Below are 18,444 nucleotides of genomic sequence, written 5' to 3' on the forward strand. Positions count from 1 at the left end.
AAACCAATTTGACAATAAATTGTATTTAAAAGAAAATAAAAAATAAAAAAAATAAAAATAAAAATATTATGACAGTAGTATTGATACACAGGAACACATACCTTATCTCTTGCAGTAAGAAATCGTGGATCATCTTGAAAAGCTTCTTTGACGAGTTTACTAAATCTATTAAATAATGTAAGTAACTGCTCAACGTATTTCTCAGAGTCCTAAAAATAAAATGTTTCATACTCAAATGAGATTTTAAAAAGAAAACAATACAAAAAAATAATATAAATGTAATTTTAATAAATCATTACAGAGATAAAATTTGGGACTTCTCTGAAAAAAATTTTTTCTCGATATTAAAAGATGTTCCAATATTACTGTTTTGCCATCAATCACTATTTTAAATACCCGATCTTCCGTTTACCAAACAACCTTGACACACATTCATCCTCGCCACTGAGGAAACTTACAGTAGTAATGGTTTCAGCAGCTGCTACCATATCTGCCAGGCCAGCGCTAATGATATGTTCCTCCAAGTCTTTCAGCATTGGCTCTATCCCATTGGGAACCTTGTCCATCAATGAAAACATTAAATGTAGTTCTGAAAGGACAGAACACACTCATGAAATCACCTCATCCATCAAAATAAAGTTTCTCATTGGTCTAGAATGCCTATGATAGGAAAAGTATGGAGAAATAGTAGCTGGAAATTGAGAACCTTAATAGTACTCTGTAGGTACAATTAGTTTAGGAGTTGTTATAATAAGTACTATAACTTCTTGATCTACATTCTGACAAAAATTGTTTTTAAAGGAAACTCAAATTAAAAGTGACCACACAGCACAAAACCTAACTCCTCTTAAAAGGTGAATCATTTGACCTTCAATTCCACAGAACAGTTTTTATTCTAAGAAGCACAAAAATTTATGTAATAGCCTATTTCATAAAGTAGACACAATATTAAATTCATAGCACCATATCATTAAGTGGCAAAAAAACTCACATCATCAGAGTAATGATTATAAAAGAAAAAAGTGTATTAGGGATAACATGAAACTGCACTCATTGATAGGGAATTTTTCAGTTTATGAAAGCACGGTTTCATGTTATACTGTTTAACTGACTTCGCAAAAATCTTGCTGCACAAAACTGTTTGCGACTAAATAATCCTTTTGAAGGGAGTCCAACAGGGATCAGATAAGATAGAACTCTACTTAGCTTGGCATACAAAGATTCACATATTTCATTTATGCCAATGAGCTTTCTACTACAAAACTATTAACAAGTGTATGAACCTAGGTGAGCTGAAATACATACTTTAAATGCAGCTGGAGATTTTTATACACACTGAAATCCGGAGAGCAATACATCAAAGTGTTAAAAGTTGTTATCTCCACGTAGTAGAAATATAGGTAATTTTTTTTACCATATTCCTTTTGGTTGTAATGTACTTGCAACCTCCCCAAATATACCTTTATTAAGAAAACATGTAAATAATAAAAAAAAGTACTGGCAGAAATCTTAAATTGTAACATATTTTAGGGGAGAGGGATGAAAAGCATTACCATGGAGTGTTATTTTACTTTCTAAAAATATTTGTCACCAAGTCCCACACAGAAGTCAAATACCTAGTTCTTTCCTATCCCTATGTTTACCATTTAAATTAGCCTTTAAAAGCAGGAGTCCTACCGTTTGAGGACACACTGAAATCCAACCCCCTCCCCTGCACATTGATACTGAAGGGGAGAATGTTTAAAATGCAAATTTGCAACCTTCTATATGTTAAACATCTTACCATTTTCTTTAAGCACAGTTTACCGGAACAAATATACCTCTATATAAAAGAATAATCTAATAGCAAACTTATTAAAAGTGATCCGATTCAAAGATACCTCTTAAAAGATTATGAGAACTTTATGTGATGTTTTACCTACTTTCAGTTTCATTTCGCTTGATCATGCCTTGGCACTCGGCTAAGATAGTCTCTTTAAAAGATGTCACCAGGGCATTTACACAGCATTCCATGAGCTGAAATATAGCAAAAACTGGTCAAGGCTATTATAAGCACAAATCTACTCCACTCTGCTTTTTAAGCCCCATAAGATCATACTGTTCAACAACAACAGCAAAAAACTGAGTATACTGAAAGCAGATTTTACTTACCTTTACTACGGGAACGCTGAAGGTGGATACTCTATACTAGTTTACCAAAGTATATTTACACCTAAGAAAAAGGCTATAGAACTTATGTTCTCTTTAGAAATTTGAATAAAGCCCCCCAAGGAGAGAAGGAAAAAAACTGGAAAATATACAAAACAAAATGAAAACAAAATTAAATAAACTGATGAATTCTTCTTGTCTGGAGAGAACATGCGTTAAAATTAGATTTTAAAATTCTGGAAGTATGAATACATCCATTCAACTAACCACCACGAGATGCCTACTGTGTGCAGGCATCAAAGAAGTGGTTCAGACAAAGATTAAGGTATAACCCCTGCTATGGAAGAGGTCACCGTCTACTTAAGGGCGAGGAAGAAAGCAAACATAAACTAAGAACAATTCAGTTAACTGGCAACACACACACACACACACACACACACACCCCCAACAAACAAAAACAGACAGAGGAACTATGTACTTCTTTCTGGGGTAGTTAAAATGGTCTTGTGTACAAGATGAAATCTAAACTGAATCTTGAAAAATAACTACAAGTCCAAAATGGATTGAGTATTCTAGGAATAAGAAGCTGGATACGGTAAGGAATAAACAGTGGAAGAGAAAACTAGAAAGGTAGCTGGAGGCAGATTATGAAGGAAAATCTACAGTTTGGGATTTTATTCTATAGGCGGGGCAGGGAACAAAGAATCAAAGGTTTTAAACAGAGGATAAATGCAATGAACTTCTACTCCCCCAAGAGTAGACTGGTCAAGGAGGCTGTTGTAATATTCCAAGGAGCATGGCCAGGGGCCAGTGTTCCAGGCGGTCTTCAACATAAGCCACCCCACCCCCACCACTGCTCCTTCGTGTCACAGAATTACTTCTTATTCGTGCAGGCCTCAATTAAAATGAATAGGTCGTGTAAAGCAAGGTACCCTACGGATGACTGGTACAAATCTTCTCAAATGAAGATCATGCATCCGTACTGAGGAAGGGAATTATGCGTGTCTTAAAAGCTCTTTGTTAAAAATTCTCCTTGGAATTGACATAGTGTTCATAATTACTGATGCTGAATTTAGGCAATAGGGATTCACTATACTACTTTTTAAATCTTAAAAAAATTTGAATAGAAAGTTTTTTTCAGGTCCCTTTTTGAGAATTACGCTAACAACTTTAAAATCCATGTGTGCCAATTTCCTAAGAAAACAATACACACAAAGGTGGTGGGGAAATTTCTGCCTTGCCCAGGCGGGGAAGCTCTGCCCCAACTCCTGAGTAGTCTCACTTGACACCAGCTCTGTGATGCGCACAGCTGACCAGGGCCGCCCTCTGCAGCAAGGCGATTGTGAGGAGGTAAGTCTAACTACATATAACGGAGAAGAGAAAAAGTGCCATTGAAATAAGCTCCAAGCCTCTGTCACTTCATCTCCATTTTCATTTTGCTTTTTATAAAAGTTTATTTATTTTGAGAGACAGAGAGTGAGCACATGTGAGCGGAAGAGGGGCAGAGAGAGAGAGAGAGAGAGAGAGAGAGAGAATCCCAAGCAGGCTCTGCGTTGACAAACATGATGCAGGGCTTGATCTCACAAACTGTGACATCACAGCCTGAGTTGAAGTCAAGAATTGGACACTTAAACGACCGAGCCACCCAGGCTCCCCTCTCCATCTTCTATTTCACTGAAAATTTATACTTGAATATAAGTGAAGTTAGTCCAACTGCTGCAAACTCCTAAAGTCCAGCCTGTGTTTCAAATCGTTGTGAAAGAAATTTCTTTTTTTTCTGAAGTTTATTTACTTATTTGTGCAGGAGGGGCAGAGAGAGAGGGAGAGAGAGAGAATTCTAAGCAAGCTCCGCATTGGGCCAGGAATCTGATGCGGGGCTCGAACTCACAAACCATGAGATCATGACCTGAGTCGAAATCAAGAGATGGATGCTTAACCAACTGAGCCGCCCAGGCGCCCCTTGTTGCGAAAGGTTTCGATGACTGTAACCAGCTTTTTTTTTTTTTTTTTTAATAACACAGAACAACAACAAAAAAAGCAGAGTGTGTCGTACATAATAACAGCGAGTATTATTTCATAGAACTTTGGTTTCAGCTATGTGCAAGTAAGCACAGTATATACTAAGCCACAATACATAATGTATTTCTTATTGTGGGTTATAATGAGAATTAAAAGGAGAGGACAAGATGATTGAAGAAAACTGAACAGGATCTGGTAACTGCTTAGATGAAAGATAGTTATGAAAATAAAAGTCTGCTGAAGCAGTTTCTAGTTTGAGAGGTTTAACTATATATATAGCAAGGGGTATCTTTCCAAGAGCACCTACTCTGTGTCAAGCATTGTGCTAAATGCTTTACATACACTACCTTATTTAACCCACATGACAACCTTATCAAACAGATATTTAACACATAAGGAAACAAGCTTACGGAGGCTGAGTAACCTGCAAATGTTGTACAGTTAGTTCATGAGGTCTTGTAATATGAGGCTGTATGTGACTCCACTATCTAGAACTTCTGTTACATTAACAGAGCAAGTATATACTTAATAATGGCTACATGCTGAGAACTAAGTGCTTTAAGGAAGAGAGAAGTATAGAACATGGTTTGTATCTTCAATAATCTTATAACCCATCTGGGGACATGTATGTGTATATCTAAAAATTTGTGTATAATTCATATATATAATAGAGGTACATTAAAAGAAGTTCAACTCATTAATAAACCAAAGATGTAGAAATAAAGGCATCACTGTTACACTATAAACTTCACAAGGACAAAGACTATGTTTTGTCCACAGATATGTATTGGTGGCTTCACACACAGCTGGTGCCTGGTAAGTAACACAACAAAGTAGCCTATAATTTGCTACTAACTCTAGTGGTGGGAAAAAATAGGTACAGTGGGATTTCAAGTAAGAGGAAGCTGATGAAGGCTAGAGAATGTGTGGGGACTTTATCACAAGATGGACCATAGGATTCTGGAGGATTTAAACAGGCAGAGAAAAAGTATAAAGTAAAACATTAAGAAAACAGGTAAAAAATGCTTGAAAATGAATCCAAGAAAAAAAATGAATAGAAAAAAATATAAGAATGAGGAAACATTCTTGGGGCACGTGGGTGGTTCAGTTGGTTAAGCGTCCAACTTAGGCTCAGGTCATGATCTCTAAGTCTGTGGGTTCGAGCCCCATGTGAAGCTCTGTGCTGACAGCTCAGAGCCTGGAGCTTGCCTCAGATTCGGTGTCTCCCCCTCTCTCTGCCCCTCCCGTGCTCATGCTCTGCCTCTCTCTGTCTCTCAATAATAAATAAATGTTAAAAAAAATTTTTTTAAAAATAATGAAGAAATATTCTTTATTGGAGTAGCATGACTCTTGTTGGGCAGTATTAAGTGAGAAAAATAGGTTAGGGCAAAATTATGAAGAGGCTTGAACATCAGATATAGAAAATAATGATACTATAGTTCCTGAGTAAAGAAGTAAAATAATAAAAGTGGTGAAAGTTTATAAAAAATTAGCCTGAACTCACAAAAGAATAAAAACGGTCCGTAATAAGAATAAAGACGTCTAGCCTCATTAGTAATTTTTAATTTTTTTTCAGGGCGCCTGGGTGGCTCAGTCGGTTGAATGCCCGACTTCAGCTCAGGTCATGATCTCACAGTTCGTGGGTGGGAGCCCCGTATCAGGATCTGTGCTGACAGCTCAGAGCCTGGAGCCTGCTTCTGCTTCTGTGTCTCCCTCTCTCTCTGCCCCTAACCCATTCACATTCTGTCTCTGTGTCTCTCAAAAAAAAATAAACATTAAAAAAAACGTTTCTTTAAATTTTTTTTAATGTTTACTTATTTTTGACTGAGAGAGAGAGAGAGAGAGAGAGAGAGACAAAGCATGAGTGGGGGAGGGGCAGAGAGAGAGAGGGGGAAACACAGAATCTGAAGCAGGCTCCAGGCTCTGAGATGTCAGCACAGAGCCCGATGCAGGGCTTCAAACTCATGGACCGCAAGATCATGACCTGAGCCGAAGTCAGATGCTGGCTGACTGAGCCACCCATGCCCCCCATCATTAATAATTTTTAAATACACATAAACATTTTTTTCAAGTCTATAATACCAGGAAAACTGTCAAAATCCACAGACTGACAAAAGCGAGATAAGCAAAGATCAACAGGCACACTGTTGATGGCAGTAAGGATCACCACATTTCCAAAGATCAGTTTGGTATCATGTAGCGATTTGTAAAAGTGCATACCCTTTGCTTCAGCAATTTCATTTCTAGTAAATTCCATTCCAAGAGACCACCACATGTGTGTGCATAAAAGTGTTAAAATGACAAAGGCATATAAGGATGTCCCAGGAAGTACTATTCATAAGAAATAAACTATAGTAATGACAATAATGAAAATGCCCATCATTAGAGAAGTGGTTAGGTATACTGACTAGGTATGTATCATTAAGTACATACAGGCATGAAAAAGAACGTTATAATGAACTTCTGTATCATACAGAGTAAAATATATGGGACATCATAAATTAACATGATAAAAGAAAGGAAGGAAAGAAAGGGAAGGGAAAAGAAAAAAGGAAAGAAAACAAAAAAGGCAATGACCAAGTAAATATAACAAAATGATGATCACAGTTGAAGCTAGGGGCTGGGTACGGGGGTGGGGTTCATTACTCTTTTCTCCACTTTTGTAAATATTTAAAAACTTTCATAACAAGGCTTTTTTTTTTTTAGATAAAAGAGATTAATTATGGTATAAATCCCTATGTGATGAAAAATCCTTCAGAACACTATTTTACATAGGCAAAAAGAAGAAAGGGAGATTGCTTGACAGTTTTCCCCTTATTGTAAAAGAGTCTTAACAAGAGCATCAGTTCCTTGAGGGCATAGATCATGTTCTTCCTCTTTTGTATTTCTTTCCCATCCTTTACCAAAATACTACATACAGAGTCAACCCTACATATATTACTTGTTATTTAAAAAATCTGCCTTGAAAGGAAAGGAGAGCGGGAAGCCATCCCTCTCACCTTGTACCCCCTTTCCGTCTCCTTTTGCCAGCTTCAGTGAGGAACACAACAACTTTTTGCCAGGTGCCATCACCTTGCGTATTTTGCCTGAGATGAACACAAGCTCTAAATCCATACAGATCTCTCCCCAGAGGTCTGCAAGGTGTGACACTTTCACTATGAATGTGCTCCATGTTCTACCTTCCTCTACAGCAAAACTCTGCAAAGATGGCACCTGCCACGCAACACAGCAGCCACTCAGGACCTGCTGAATGAGGATGGAGGGCGGGACAGGTCAGCCAAGTGGCGTGGAGAGTCTTCCTTTAGTGGTATTCAATTTGCACCTTTAATTCTACTTCACTGAAATTTAGTACAAAGCAACAAGAATGGCTCTTTCGTTCATTACGTATCTGCACAAGTAATAGTTTGCTTCAGCCCAACTATAAAGTAGGGGATGAACTAAAAATTATCCTAGGTTTCTCCACTTTAAGATTTTACTTTATCATTATAAGGTCTTTAACCATACAAGGGAACATATTCAAGAATTCATTCATTCTATGCGTGGAAGGTTATTCTCAAAATTAATTTCCCTTGGCCTTTCTAGCTTGGTTAAGGTTTCTTTATTTTACCATTATAACTAGTACTTGCTTCATTTATCAACTATTTACGTGACTACACAGAGCGACGAAGAGTCAGACTTACCTTCACTTTTTCGCCATCGCCCTTAATACACTAAAATCGTGAAAGGTAACAGCTACTTTAATGTTATTCATTTATGACTTGTGGCCTGGTTGCTAATTTTTTAAATCAGTGTTTTGTATGGACAGTAAAATAGTTCCTGTCTTCGAATCAGCAACTTTCTCCAAATCTGAGCCCCGGCAGTAAAAACTACCTGCCAGGCACAGTGTTTTATTAAACTTTGACCACACAAGTGGGTATTATCCCATTTTACAGTTAAGCAAACACAGATTACAAAGGTTGAATGACTTGCCAAAGAGCACAGAGCTGGTAAAATGACAACAATGGAAACGAAATCCTCACGTGGTGGCCACACATACACCCCTAACCGCTGTTAACACCACCCCCCACCATCTTTGCCTCGAAGACTTGCCACCACCAGTCCCCTCTCTACTCCATTACACTGCTGTACAAACCATCCACTTTATTTTAGTGTCCATCTGAAGACAGGAAGCAGATGGCTGCTATTCCCCACAACTGGCATAAGACCTAACATATTTTAAGTGCATAATAAGTACTAACTGAGTGCCCTCATGGAATGCCAAGGTATGTCAGACAATCACCCAAAATATTAATAGCCATAGAAAAAATGTTAAATTTATCCTAGTTTAAACTTTTTCTCATTCCTTTCTACCATGTTTCATTTCTTTTTCTTAAACGTTTATTTATTTTGAGAGAGAAAGAGAGAGTGCGAGCGCACATGCAAGGAAGGGAGGGGCAGCGCGAGAGGGAGAGAGAGAATTCCAAGCAGGCTCCAGGCTCCGTGTTGTCAGCATGGAGCCCGACTCAGGGCTCGATCCCACAAACAATGAGATCGTGACCTGAGCCAAGATCAAGAGTCGGACACTTAACTGAGGCACCAGGTGCCCCTCACGCTTCACTCTTTGCTGTCAAGTGCATCTCTCCAGCGGTGCAGCTCTGAAGGCTCTCTCCTGGTTTTACAAACGGGCTGCGGCTCATGTGTCCCAGGGCCACCGGAGGGAGAGAGAGCTGGTGAGAGCTGCGCGCATCACGGGAGTGAGAGGGACTGGGCGGCGCTCCTCTAAGCACAACTAGCACGGCCCTCAGCTGCCAGCACCCCCGGGACGGATGACATCCCAGGTGTCCCCTGAACTGCAAGCAGCGGAAGCTGCTCTAAGGGCTGTTCTCTGGCGAAGGCAGTCTCCTCCATGATACACACACGCTGCCACTGAGCCACGCTCGCACCCGTGTGCAACGACACACACACAAAGCATGTGATGCAAGCTGGTGACCGCAACTCAAGCTGGATGAATTAAAACCTAGGAGCCAGCCTCTTATCTTCTTTCAGTCACAATCTGGAAGGTCAGGCTGGCAGCTCTCAGGGTCCCCGCTTCAACAGCACAACAACAACAACAACAAAGACTGCCAGCTGTAGAAGATAACAGAGCAGACCAGGAGAACAATATGTATCTAGAAAGTTCTCACAAAGTTCCAAGTCTGTAAATCCAGATATCCTTCATTTTAGTTTTCTCCTTGTACTTTCCACACTGGATTTGACATGAACTGACACATTTGCCTTTTTTGTTTGAGATGGGTTCTTGCTCCTTGCAACCAAGAGAGTTGACTACACGTGTGCTATATGCGATACGTACATTCAAAATTATATATCAAACTTTGTGTCTCTTCTTTATACACCTCCAAAGGGCTTAGCATTATCCTTAGGAACTCAGGATCTAGAAATGGACTTTATAAGAAGCCTAGCTTCACCATTTCCTAGCTATCAGAGGCTAACCTCTACTGTCTCTGAGTTTCATTTTCTTCACTTATACAAGAGTAACAGCACCTACCTGCTAGTTCTACGTCCAAAATACATCCTGAATCCCTCCACTTATATATCCAGCTCCACTGCCATCGATACCTCTCCCCCTGATATAATTTGTGATCCAAATACCCCACTGCAAACCAAATGCCCTTTCGTAATATAAAAATTAGAGGACATCAGTTCTCTGCTTCAACCCCCAGAATGGCCTCCCACCGCATTAAGCTCCTGCCCCTCTCTCCTCCATCTGGATCACTCACCGCCTCTCACCCGCCACACTAACCTTCTTCCTCTGTTCCTCACACAGGCTAAGTCTGTTCCTGCTTCGGAGCCTTCGCACTGGCTCTTCCCTCCACCTAGAAAGCTTTGTCCCAGATCTTCACAAAGTCTTAGGTCTTAGTTCCAATGTGACTCCCTGAAAAAGACCTTCCTTGACCACATTCCATAAAGCAAAAGCGACAGCAGAAGCATTACTGGCGCTAATTCACTTTCTACAGCATTAGTCTAGTTAGAAAGACGCACTTATCCTGGGACACTGCAAGGTCTTGACACCTCCTTTACTGGGAATATATATAAACAGCAGCTCAGACAAGCACAAAGATTTGAGAGACAAACAACAGCTGAGACAGGGCTGAACAACAGGAAGAAGTAAAACTACCACTATTTACAGATGACAGGACGTTAATATAGAAAACCAAGAACACAACACCAAAGAACTGTCAGAACTAATAAACGAATTCAGTGAAGTTTCAGAATATAAAGTTAATATGCGAAAATCTATTATGTTTCTTTACACTAATAACGAACTATCACAAAGAGAAATCAAGAAAACAAGCTCATTTACAACTGCACCAAAAAGAATACCCAGAAATAAATTTAACCAAGGAGGTAAAAGAACTATACACTCAAAACTGAAAGACACTGATGAAACAAAATGAAAAACACACAAAGAAATGGGAAGATATTCAGTGCTCATAGGTTGGAAGAATAGTGTTAAGATGTCATGAGACTACAAGTAATATACAGAATCAATGCAAGCCCAATCAAAAGTCCAGTGGTATTTTTCACAGAAAAAGAACAAACAATCTTACAATTTGTAGGGAACCACAGAAGACCCAGAATAGTCAAAGCAACCTTGAGAAAGAAGAACAAAGCTGGAGGCATCACCCCCTGACTTCAAACTATATGACAAAGCTCTACAGTAATCAAAATCGTGCGGTATTAGCACAAAAACAGACACGCAGATCAACGGAACAGAAAAGAGAGCCCAGAAATAAGCCCACACTTATGCGGTCAATTAATTTACAACAAAGGAATCAAGAATCTACAATGGGGAAAGGACAGAAATACACACGAGGAAAGGACAACCAAGTACCAACAAATGGTGCTGAGAAAACTGGATAGCCACACACAAATGAAGGAAACTGCACCACTCTCTTGCACCACACACAAAAATGAGCTCAAAATGGATTCAAGACTCAAACGTAAGACCACAAACCAGAAAGCTCTGAGAAGAAAGCATGGGTGATAAGCTCCTTAACACGGCTCTTGGCGATGACTGTTCTGAATAGGACACCCAAAGCAACAAAAGCAAAAATAAACACGCAGGACTACGCCAAACTAAAAAGCTGCCGCACGGCAAAGGAAACCCTGAACGCAATGAAAAGACAACCTACCAATGGGAGAAAGTCACTGCACATCACCTATCTGACGAGGAGCTAGTATCCAAAACGCACAAAGAACTCCTACGACGCAACAGCAAATAGTAAACAATTAGAGTGAAAAATGGGCAGATCTTCCCATGCGTCCGATGACGACATAAGATGGCCAACAGGTCATTCAAAAGATGCTCATCGTCACGAAAATGTAAATCGGAACCGCAATGGGCCATCACCTCGCACCTGTCAGAACGGCCAGCATCAAGAAGACAAGAAATAACAAGAGCTGGCGAGGCTGTGGTGAAAAGGGAGCCCGTGTGCACTGTGGGTGGGAAGTGAACTGTGCAGCCACTATGGAAAACGCTATGGAGGTTGCTCGAAAAATTAAGAACAGAACTACCATATGATCCAGCAATTCCACTTCTGGGTGTTTACCCAAAGAAAATGAAAACACAAACTTGAGAAGATATATGCACCTCCTATTCAATGCACCAGTTACAATAGCCATGATATGGAAATAGCCTGAGTATCCATCAATGGATGAATAAGATAAAGAAACTGGTGTGTGTGTACGTGCATATAGGTATATGCGTGCGCACACACATGCACGCACACACACATAGATATACACAATGGAATATTATTCAGCCAATAAAAAGAATAAGGTCTTGTCATTTGTAATAACTTGGATGGACATTGAGAGCATTATGCTGAGTGAAATAAGGCAGAGAACGATAAACACCATGTGAATTCTCTCATATGTAGGATCTTTAAAAACAAACAAACACGTGGGGCTTGAACTCCCAACCCCAAGATCAAGACCTGAGCTGAGGTTGAGTCAGATGCTTAAGGAACTAATGCTTAACCTCATACATTGAATCTTAGAAAAGAGAAAGAGAAAAAAACCCCAAACTCACAGATACAGAGAACAGACTGATGGTTGCAAGAGGCAGTGGATTAAGGGTAGGAAAAGTGTATTTTGTTTTCAGTTTAAAATAAATGGAATAAAACTTCTTTAGAAGTCATTTTTACTTACTGGTTTGCTTGTCTTTATACATCCTTCTCTATCTGAATGTTAACTCTGTAGGAAGCAGGACTTCGTTTCGTCCACGAGGTACTCCCTCTCCTCCCTCATCAGTAACAGAGACTAACTACATATTTACTGAATAACTGAGTGCTCAGTAAACACACATTCAAATGGTCCAATGAAAAAAAACAAAACAAAATCTAGAGGATTGTAATCTCTAGCTACAGGATCCCATTCCTCAATAAACCCAGGGCATATTCACCAACAAACAAAGGAACAAGTCCTTAGGTTGTAGAATGTCTACCCTTATCCCACGGCCCATCACATTGGAAGAAAAGCAGTCCAGTGGAAAAAGCTCTGGTTCGGAGCCAGGCAACAAAAGCTGTAACTCATCATTACCTATCAAACACTGAAGACAATGATTTTTCACTGCTTTTCACCAAGTGCTTCGTAAGTAGGGTTCTATCATGTATACACACTGCCTTCCCCAAAATTCTAACTTAAAACACCCTGGAGTCTTCTAAGTATACAATCTTTTAAAAACTGGAGAGGGCCCTCACAACTAGCTCCCCTCTGACTCTACTGTCAGATTATTCTAATAACTCAGGCTCAACATCTTTTAGTCATCCTACAGGTTATTAAAATGTCTTTTAGGGAATGCCTGTCTGGCTCAGTTGGTAAAACATGCAACTCTTGATCGCGGGGTCATGAGTTCAAGTCCCACACTGGGCATAGGGCTTACTTGAAAATAAACGAATAAAATAAAATTTCTTTCAATTATTCCTTCAAAGTGTCTCTTACATGCCTTCCTTTCCATTCATTTATCATCACGTACCTAGTTGAAAACCTTTTACTGCAGTGTCGACAACTAAAAGCAAGTTGCTTTTTGCAGCAAAAGTTGCAAGTTGCCTCTTTAAAGGTCATACACACCATGGCAGATGAATCTTCCCCAAGTGCAGCTTTGATCCCCTAGTCACCAACTTTCATGGCTCTCCAATACCAGAGCACTGGCTCCCAAAGCTTTCAGACCAAACAGCCCTTTAGACAGCAAATCCTGACGTGAAATTTACCTATATTGTTTCAAAAACATTGATATAACTCTCTAATCATAATATACAGCAGACATCAAAGGAAAGTTCTTTATAATAAGTCGGTATGTATTTCAACCTGTAAATTCTTGGGCACAACCGAATGAGAAGATACAACAGAGCAGTCAGATACTTTCATCTCTATGTGGCATTGCTGGGAATGCGACAACTAGAAATGCAGTCGCACACAGCTACGCTGGTGACTCAGACACCACGAGCAGTACCACTACAAGCGACGGAAGTTTCTGACAGTAAAAAAATTTTTAAATGCCAAACAGCAATAAAAATATTATCTTTCCCCAACTTATACAATAATATTATCCCTGGAAAATAAAGTGTATTATTAATATCATGCAAAAATATTTTGGTTTATAGGTAAAATAAAATTCAGTTTTAGACCCAAGCATAAACAAGATGCTCCCTTACATGAGTGGCCAGTGGGACACTGACCGTTACTTTTGGGATGTGATCTAATCTTTATGTGGAACCACCTGAGCACTGGGACATGTAGCATTCCTGATCCCATTCACTAAAAATCACTGTGACAACCAAAAAAACCCTCCACAAATTTGGATAATACTTCTTAGAGGTAGATGTTACCTCCATCGAAAACCTCTGGCCTAGAGATTTCAGCTCAAAATGAGTTATCCTAGTTCAAAAATATTAATCTAGAATTCAACTGTTCTCCACTTTTTTCCCACCTTTTGCATATGGGCATCTGTATGTTGTGATAACTAAATAACTCACAGCATTACTAACTTTCCACTGATTCGTCTCTGTCATAATCTGCTCTACTATCGACAAGCAATTTCAAATAAAAGGTGAATTAGGATAAATCTACCAAAGGATCCTAAAGATATTATTCTTGTTATACAATAAACTTAACATTTAAACATTCTACACAGAAGAAACTGTGAGAGGAAGATCCTGGCAGTAACTTTATTGGCTACATAGATATGTCAAAATCCCTTTGGGGTACAAATGTTTATCCATTAAAAAAATGGAACTTTGTGTTCATTCCTAAAATGGAAGAATGGTGTAACGTTAGGAACTCTGTTAAATGTGGTTTACTGAATTAGTTCAATGAAGGAAAATGCCATGTGATCAACTCCACTGATGCTTTCCAAATTAAAAAGGCATTCTTCATAATCTGCTTTTTTTTTTACATTTTATTTTGATTTTAGCATTACAAAAAAGTTGCAAAAAGAGCATAGAGCGCCTACACATTCCTTACCCGATTTCCCCTAACAGTCGTCCCACACATAACTACAGCACAACCATCACAACCACGAAAACAACACACTACATCACCTAACCACAGACCTTACTCTAAACTCACCGTGTTCCCACTAAGGTCTCTTCCCTATTCCTGCATCTTATCTACACACTCACCAGTGCCCCCTGGGCTGGGGCAGTTCCTCGGTCTCTTTTTTTTTTTATCTTGGCACTTAAAAAAAACATTTTTTTTAACATTTTTTCATTTTTTGAGAGACAGCATGAGCAGGGGAGGGGCAGAGAGAGAGGGAGACACAGAAGCCAAAGGCGGCTCCAGGCTCTGAGCTGCCAGCACAGACCCCAACGCAGAGCTTGAACTCACAGACTGTGAGATCATGACCTAAGCTGAAGTCAGACGCTCAACCGACTGAGCCACCCAGGCACCCTTGATCTTGGCACTTTTCAAGTTTTGATGAGAATACCACAGAATGAGGTACTCTTCCCAGTGCATCCTCTCAAGGTACATCATGTCAATATGTCCTATTACTGGTAATGTAAACCTTAATCACCTGACAAAGACAAGGTCTTCTGGGTTTCTCCATTGTAAAGTTACTATTTTTCCCTTAGTAACTGTCTGGGGGAATATACTTTGAAACTACTAAAGTAGTCCATTTCACCTCAAACTTTGGCCATTAACTTTAATACCTATTAGTGAAACTTTTCTACAATTACTACTGTGATATTTGTCTAATAGTGATTATCAATTTCCCTCCATATTTATAAGGTGGAAATCTCCTGTGAGAATGAGTTTGAGCGGCGCCTGGGTGGCTCAGTTGGTTGGACATCCGACTTCAGCTCAGGTCATGATCTCGCGGTTTGTGAGTTTGAGCCCCGCATAGGGTTTCTGTGCTGACAGCTCAGAATCTGGAGGTTGCTTCAGATTCTGTGTCTCCTCCTCTCTCTGCCCCTCCCACACTCATGCTCTGTCTCTCTCTCTCAATAACAAATAAATGTTAAAAAAAAAAAATTAAAAAAAAATGAGTTTGAGCATTTTTTTTTTTTTTTTTAGTATTTTTATTTATTTTTGAAGGAGAGAGAGAAAGACAGAGCATGAGTGGGGGAGGAGCAGAGAGAGAAGGAGACACAGAATTCGAAGCAGGCTCCAGGCTCTGAGCTGTCAGCACAAAGCCCGATGCAGGGTTCAAACCCACAAACCGTGAGATCATGACCTGAGCCGAAGCCGGATGGTCAACCGACTGAGCCACCCAGGCACCCCTAGTTTGAGTATTTTCTGTGTTTAATGGCCATTATTAGGTATGTATTTCTGTGATTTGTCTGTATCTTTTTCCAATATCTTTCTTTCAGGTTCTTACTCATTTTTTGTTTCTCAATTTGTCAAAGTTCTTTATATAGCAGGGCTAAGAGGCCTCTTTGTGATATATGCCACAAATATGTTTTCCCAGATTGTCAGTTTCCTTTTGACTTTATGATTCTTTTCATAATTTTTAAAATCTAGTCAAATTTATCAATCTTTTCTTTTACTGACTCTGAATTTTGAGTCATGTTAAAAAGACACCAAGGTTAAAGAGGAACTCTTCTAGGACCTGTATGACTGAATGCTGTAATACACAGAGTCAGCTTTTTCCAAATGGCTACCGAGTTGTTCCATCACTATCTTTTTTTTTTTTTTTTAAAGTTTATTTATTTTGAGAGAGGGAATGAGAGAGAGAATCCCAAGCAGGCTCTGCACCACCAGTGCAGACGTGGGGCTCAAACTCACCAACCATGAGATCATGACCTGAGCCAAAACCAAGAGTCAGAGGCCTAATGGATTGAGCCACCCAGACGCCCCTCCCATCACCATCTTTTAAAAAGTTTATCTTCACTCCCAATGATTTGAGATCCAACCTTTTTCACATAAAACTCTGGACTTTCTACCCCATCCCACTGGTCCACTATGCATTCGTGTGCCAATATCACATTATTTTACAGAAGATGTTTTAATGTCTGATGGAGCTTGCTCTACACAGTTTTTCTTTACCAGTATTTTCCTGGCTGTTCTTACATGTTTATTTTTCCACACAAACTTTCATATCAACTTGTCCTAACTTTATTAAAGTTGTATTTTTGTTGGAATTATGGTGAATTTGTAAATTCATTTAGGGAAGAACTGATATCTTTATAATTCTGAGTCACAGAATTTAATAACAATAGATGTCTTGGGAAGTCTGGGTGGCTCAGTCTTAGGTTAACTGACTCTTGGTTTTGGCTCAGGTCATGATCTCATGGGTTCGTGAGTTTAAGCCCCGCATCGCATTCAGCGCAAAGCCTGATTGGAATTTCTCTCTCTCCCTCTCTCTCTCTGCCCCTCCCCCACTTGAGCTCGGTCTCAAAAGATAAACATAAAAAATTAAAAAAAAGAAAAAAGAATAGTCTTTTCAATATTTCAAGTCTACTTCTGTGTCTTTTTGAGTGTGTAAAAAGTTTTCCTCCTACAGGTTTCACACATTTCTTGTTAAATTTATTCCCAAGCATTTAATTTTCTTTGTTATTACCATAGTGAGATTTTTCTTAATATTATATTCTATTTATTATTTATGCATAGGAAGACTATTAGTTTTGTACATTATTTTTACATCCTACTACTTTACTGAACTGCTTTATTTTTTGAGTTAATTTTACCACTGATGGTCTGGAGTTTTCCAAATACACTATCAAATCATCTCTAAACTTAGAGTTTTACTTCTGCTTGCCCATTCTTATTACTGCAATTGATTTCTCTAGTCTAAGTGCAAAGGCTGACACCTTTGCATACAATACAATGTTAAACAGAAAAAGAAATAGTGGGCACCCTTGCCTTGTTCATGATTTTAGTGGAAAGGACACTGGTGTTTCTCCATGAAATAAGATACTGGCTTTAGGACTATGTATTACAAATTTCTGATAATATTCATAATAAAAGATGAATAAGTGAATACTTCTTAACCTAACAAAATGCAAACATCATGCCAAACTCCAACACCATGCTTAGTGATGAAAATGTGGACGTATTCCCATCAAAGACTGAAAGAAGACAAAGATCCCCAATATTTAACATTTTTCTAAAATTAACTATTAATAGATTTAGTCCATTGAAGGAAATAGGAGATATTAACATTAGAAAGGAAGAAGTAAGCATCATCATTTTAAAATGGTATCATCAGCCGCTTGGAATACGCAGGGTAACAAAATAAAACTCTTATAAACAATGAAAGAATCCAGTAAGCTGTTTAGTACTATATTAACATTACTTGAATGTACATTTGATCTTTATTAGGGTTGGCCTCACAACTGGGTACTACCTGGGTGAGATTTCCTCTATTATAGAAAACAAAACAGGTCCAAAAACATGTTTTCCTGCATATGTTAAAAACTAACCAGGTGTAAAAAACTGAGGATGATTCATACTAAGTTGATTAACCATAATAAATTGCTAATTCACAGAAAGAAAAAAGTGCCAAAAACATACTTACTTTAATCTTAAATTCTGGAGTGCACTACTGTGTACCCCATATGAAGAGACCGTAACAGTAAAATACATTCTCCCTATATTATGACTGTCCTCCATTAAAAAGAATAGTTTGATATATAAGAACATAGCATTGCATGTTCTGACCTCTAGAAATACTTCTTCTCAGAGAATTTAGGACAGTAAGTCTGCTTTGAATTATTTGTAGTATGGAAAGTGACTTGTTTCTTACTAACTATTCAAATAATACTGTTCATGGGCACCTGGGTGGCCCAGTCGGTTAAG

General features: G+C 38.9%; 1 protein-coding gene across 2 annotated transcripts in view; it reads right to left on the bottom strand.

The window, feature by feature from the left end:
• CUL5 (cullin 5) overlaps positions 1 to 18,444 on the bottom strand; it is a 96,522-nt gene that overhangs the window by 25,492 nt on the left and 52,586 nt on the right. For both annotated transcript variants that reach the window (XM_078432703.2, XM_078432704.2), the window contains exons 8-10: positions 1,923 to 2,016; positions 459 to 589; positions 102 to 209 (exon numbers count right to left, since the gene is read on the bottom strand). In XM_078432703.2, coding sequence (XP_078288829.1) covers positions 102 to 209; positions 459 to 589; positions 1,923 to 2,016 — 333 coding nt within the window. The remainder of the gene's footprint in view (positions 1 to 101; positions 210 to 458; positions 590 to 1,922; positions 2,017 to 18,444) is intronic.

Source organism: Panthera onca, chromosome D1 (assembly GCF_046562875.1).
Source record: "Panthera onca isolate mPanOnc1 chromosome D1, mPanOnc1 haplotype 2, whole genome shotgun sequence".
NCBI lineage: Eukaryota > Metazoa > Chordata > Mammalia > Carnivora > Felidae > Panthera > Panthera onca.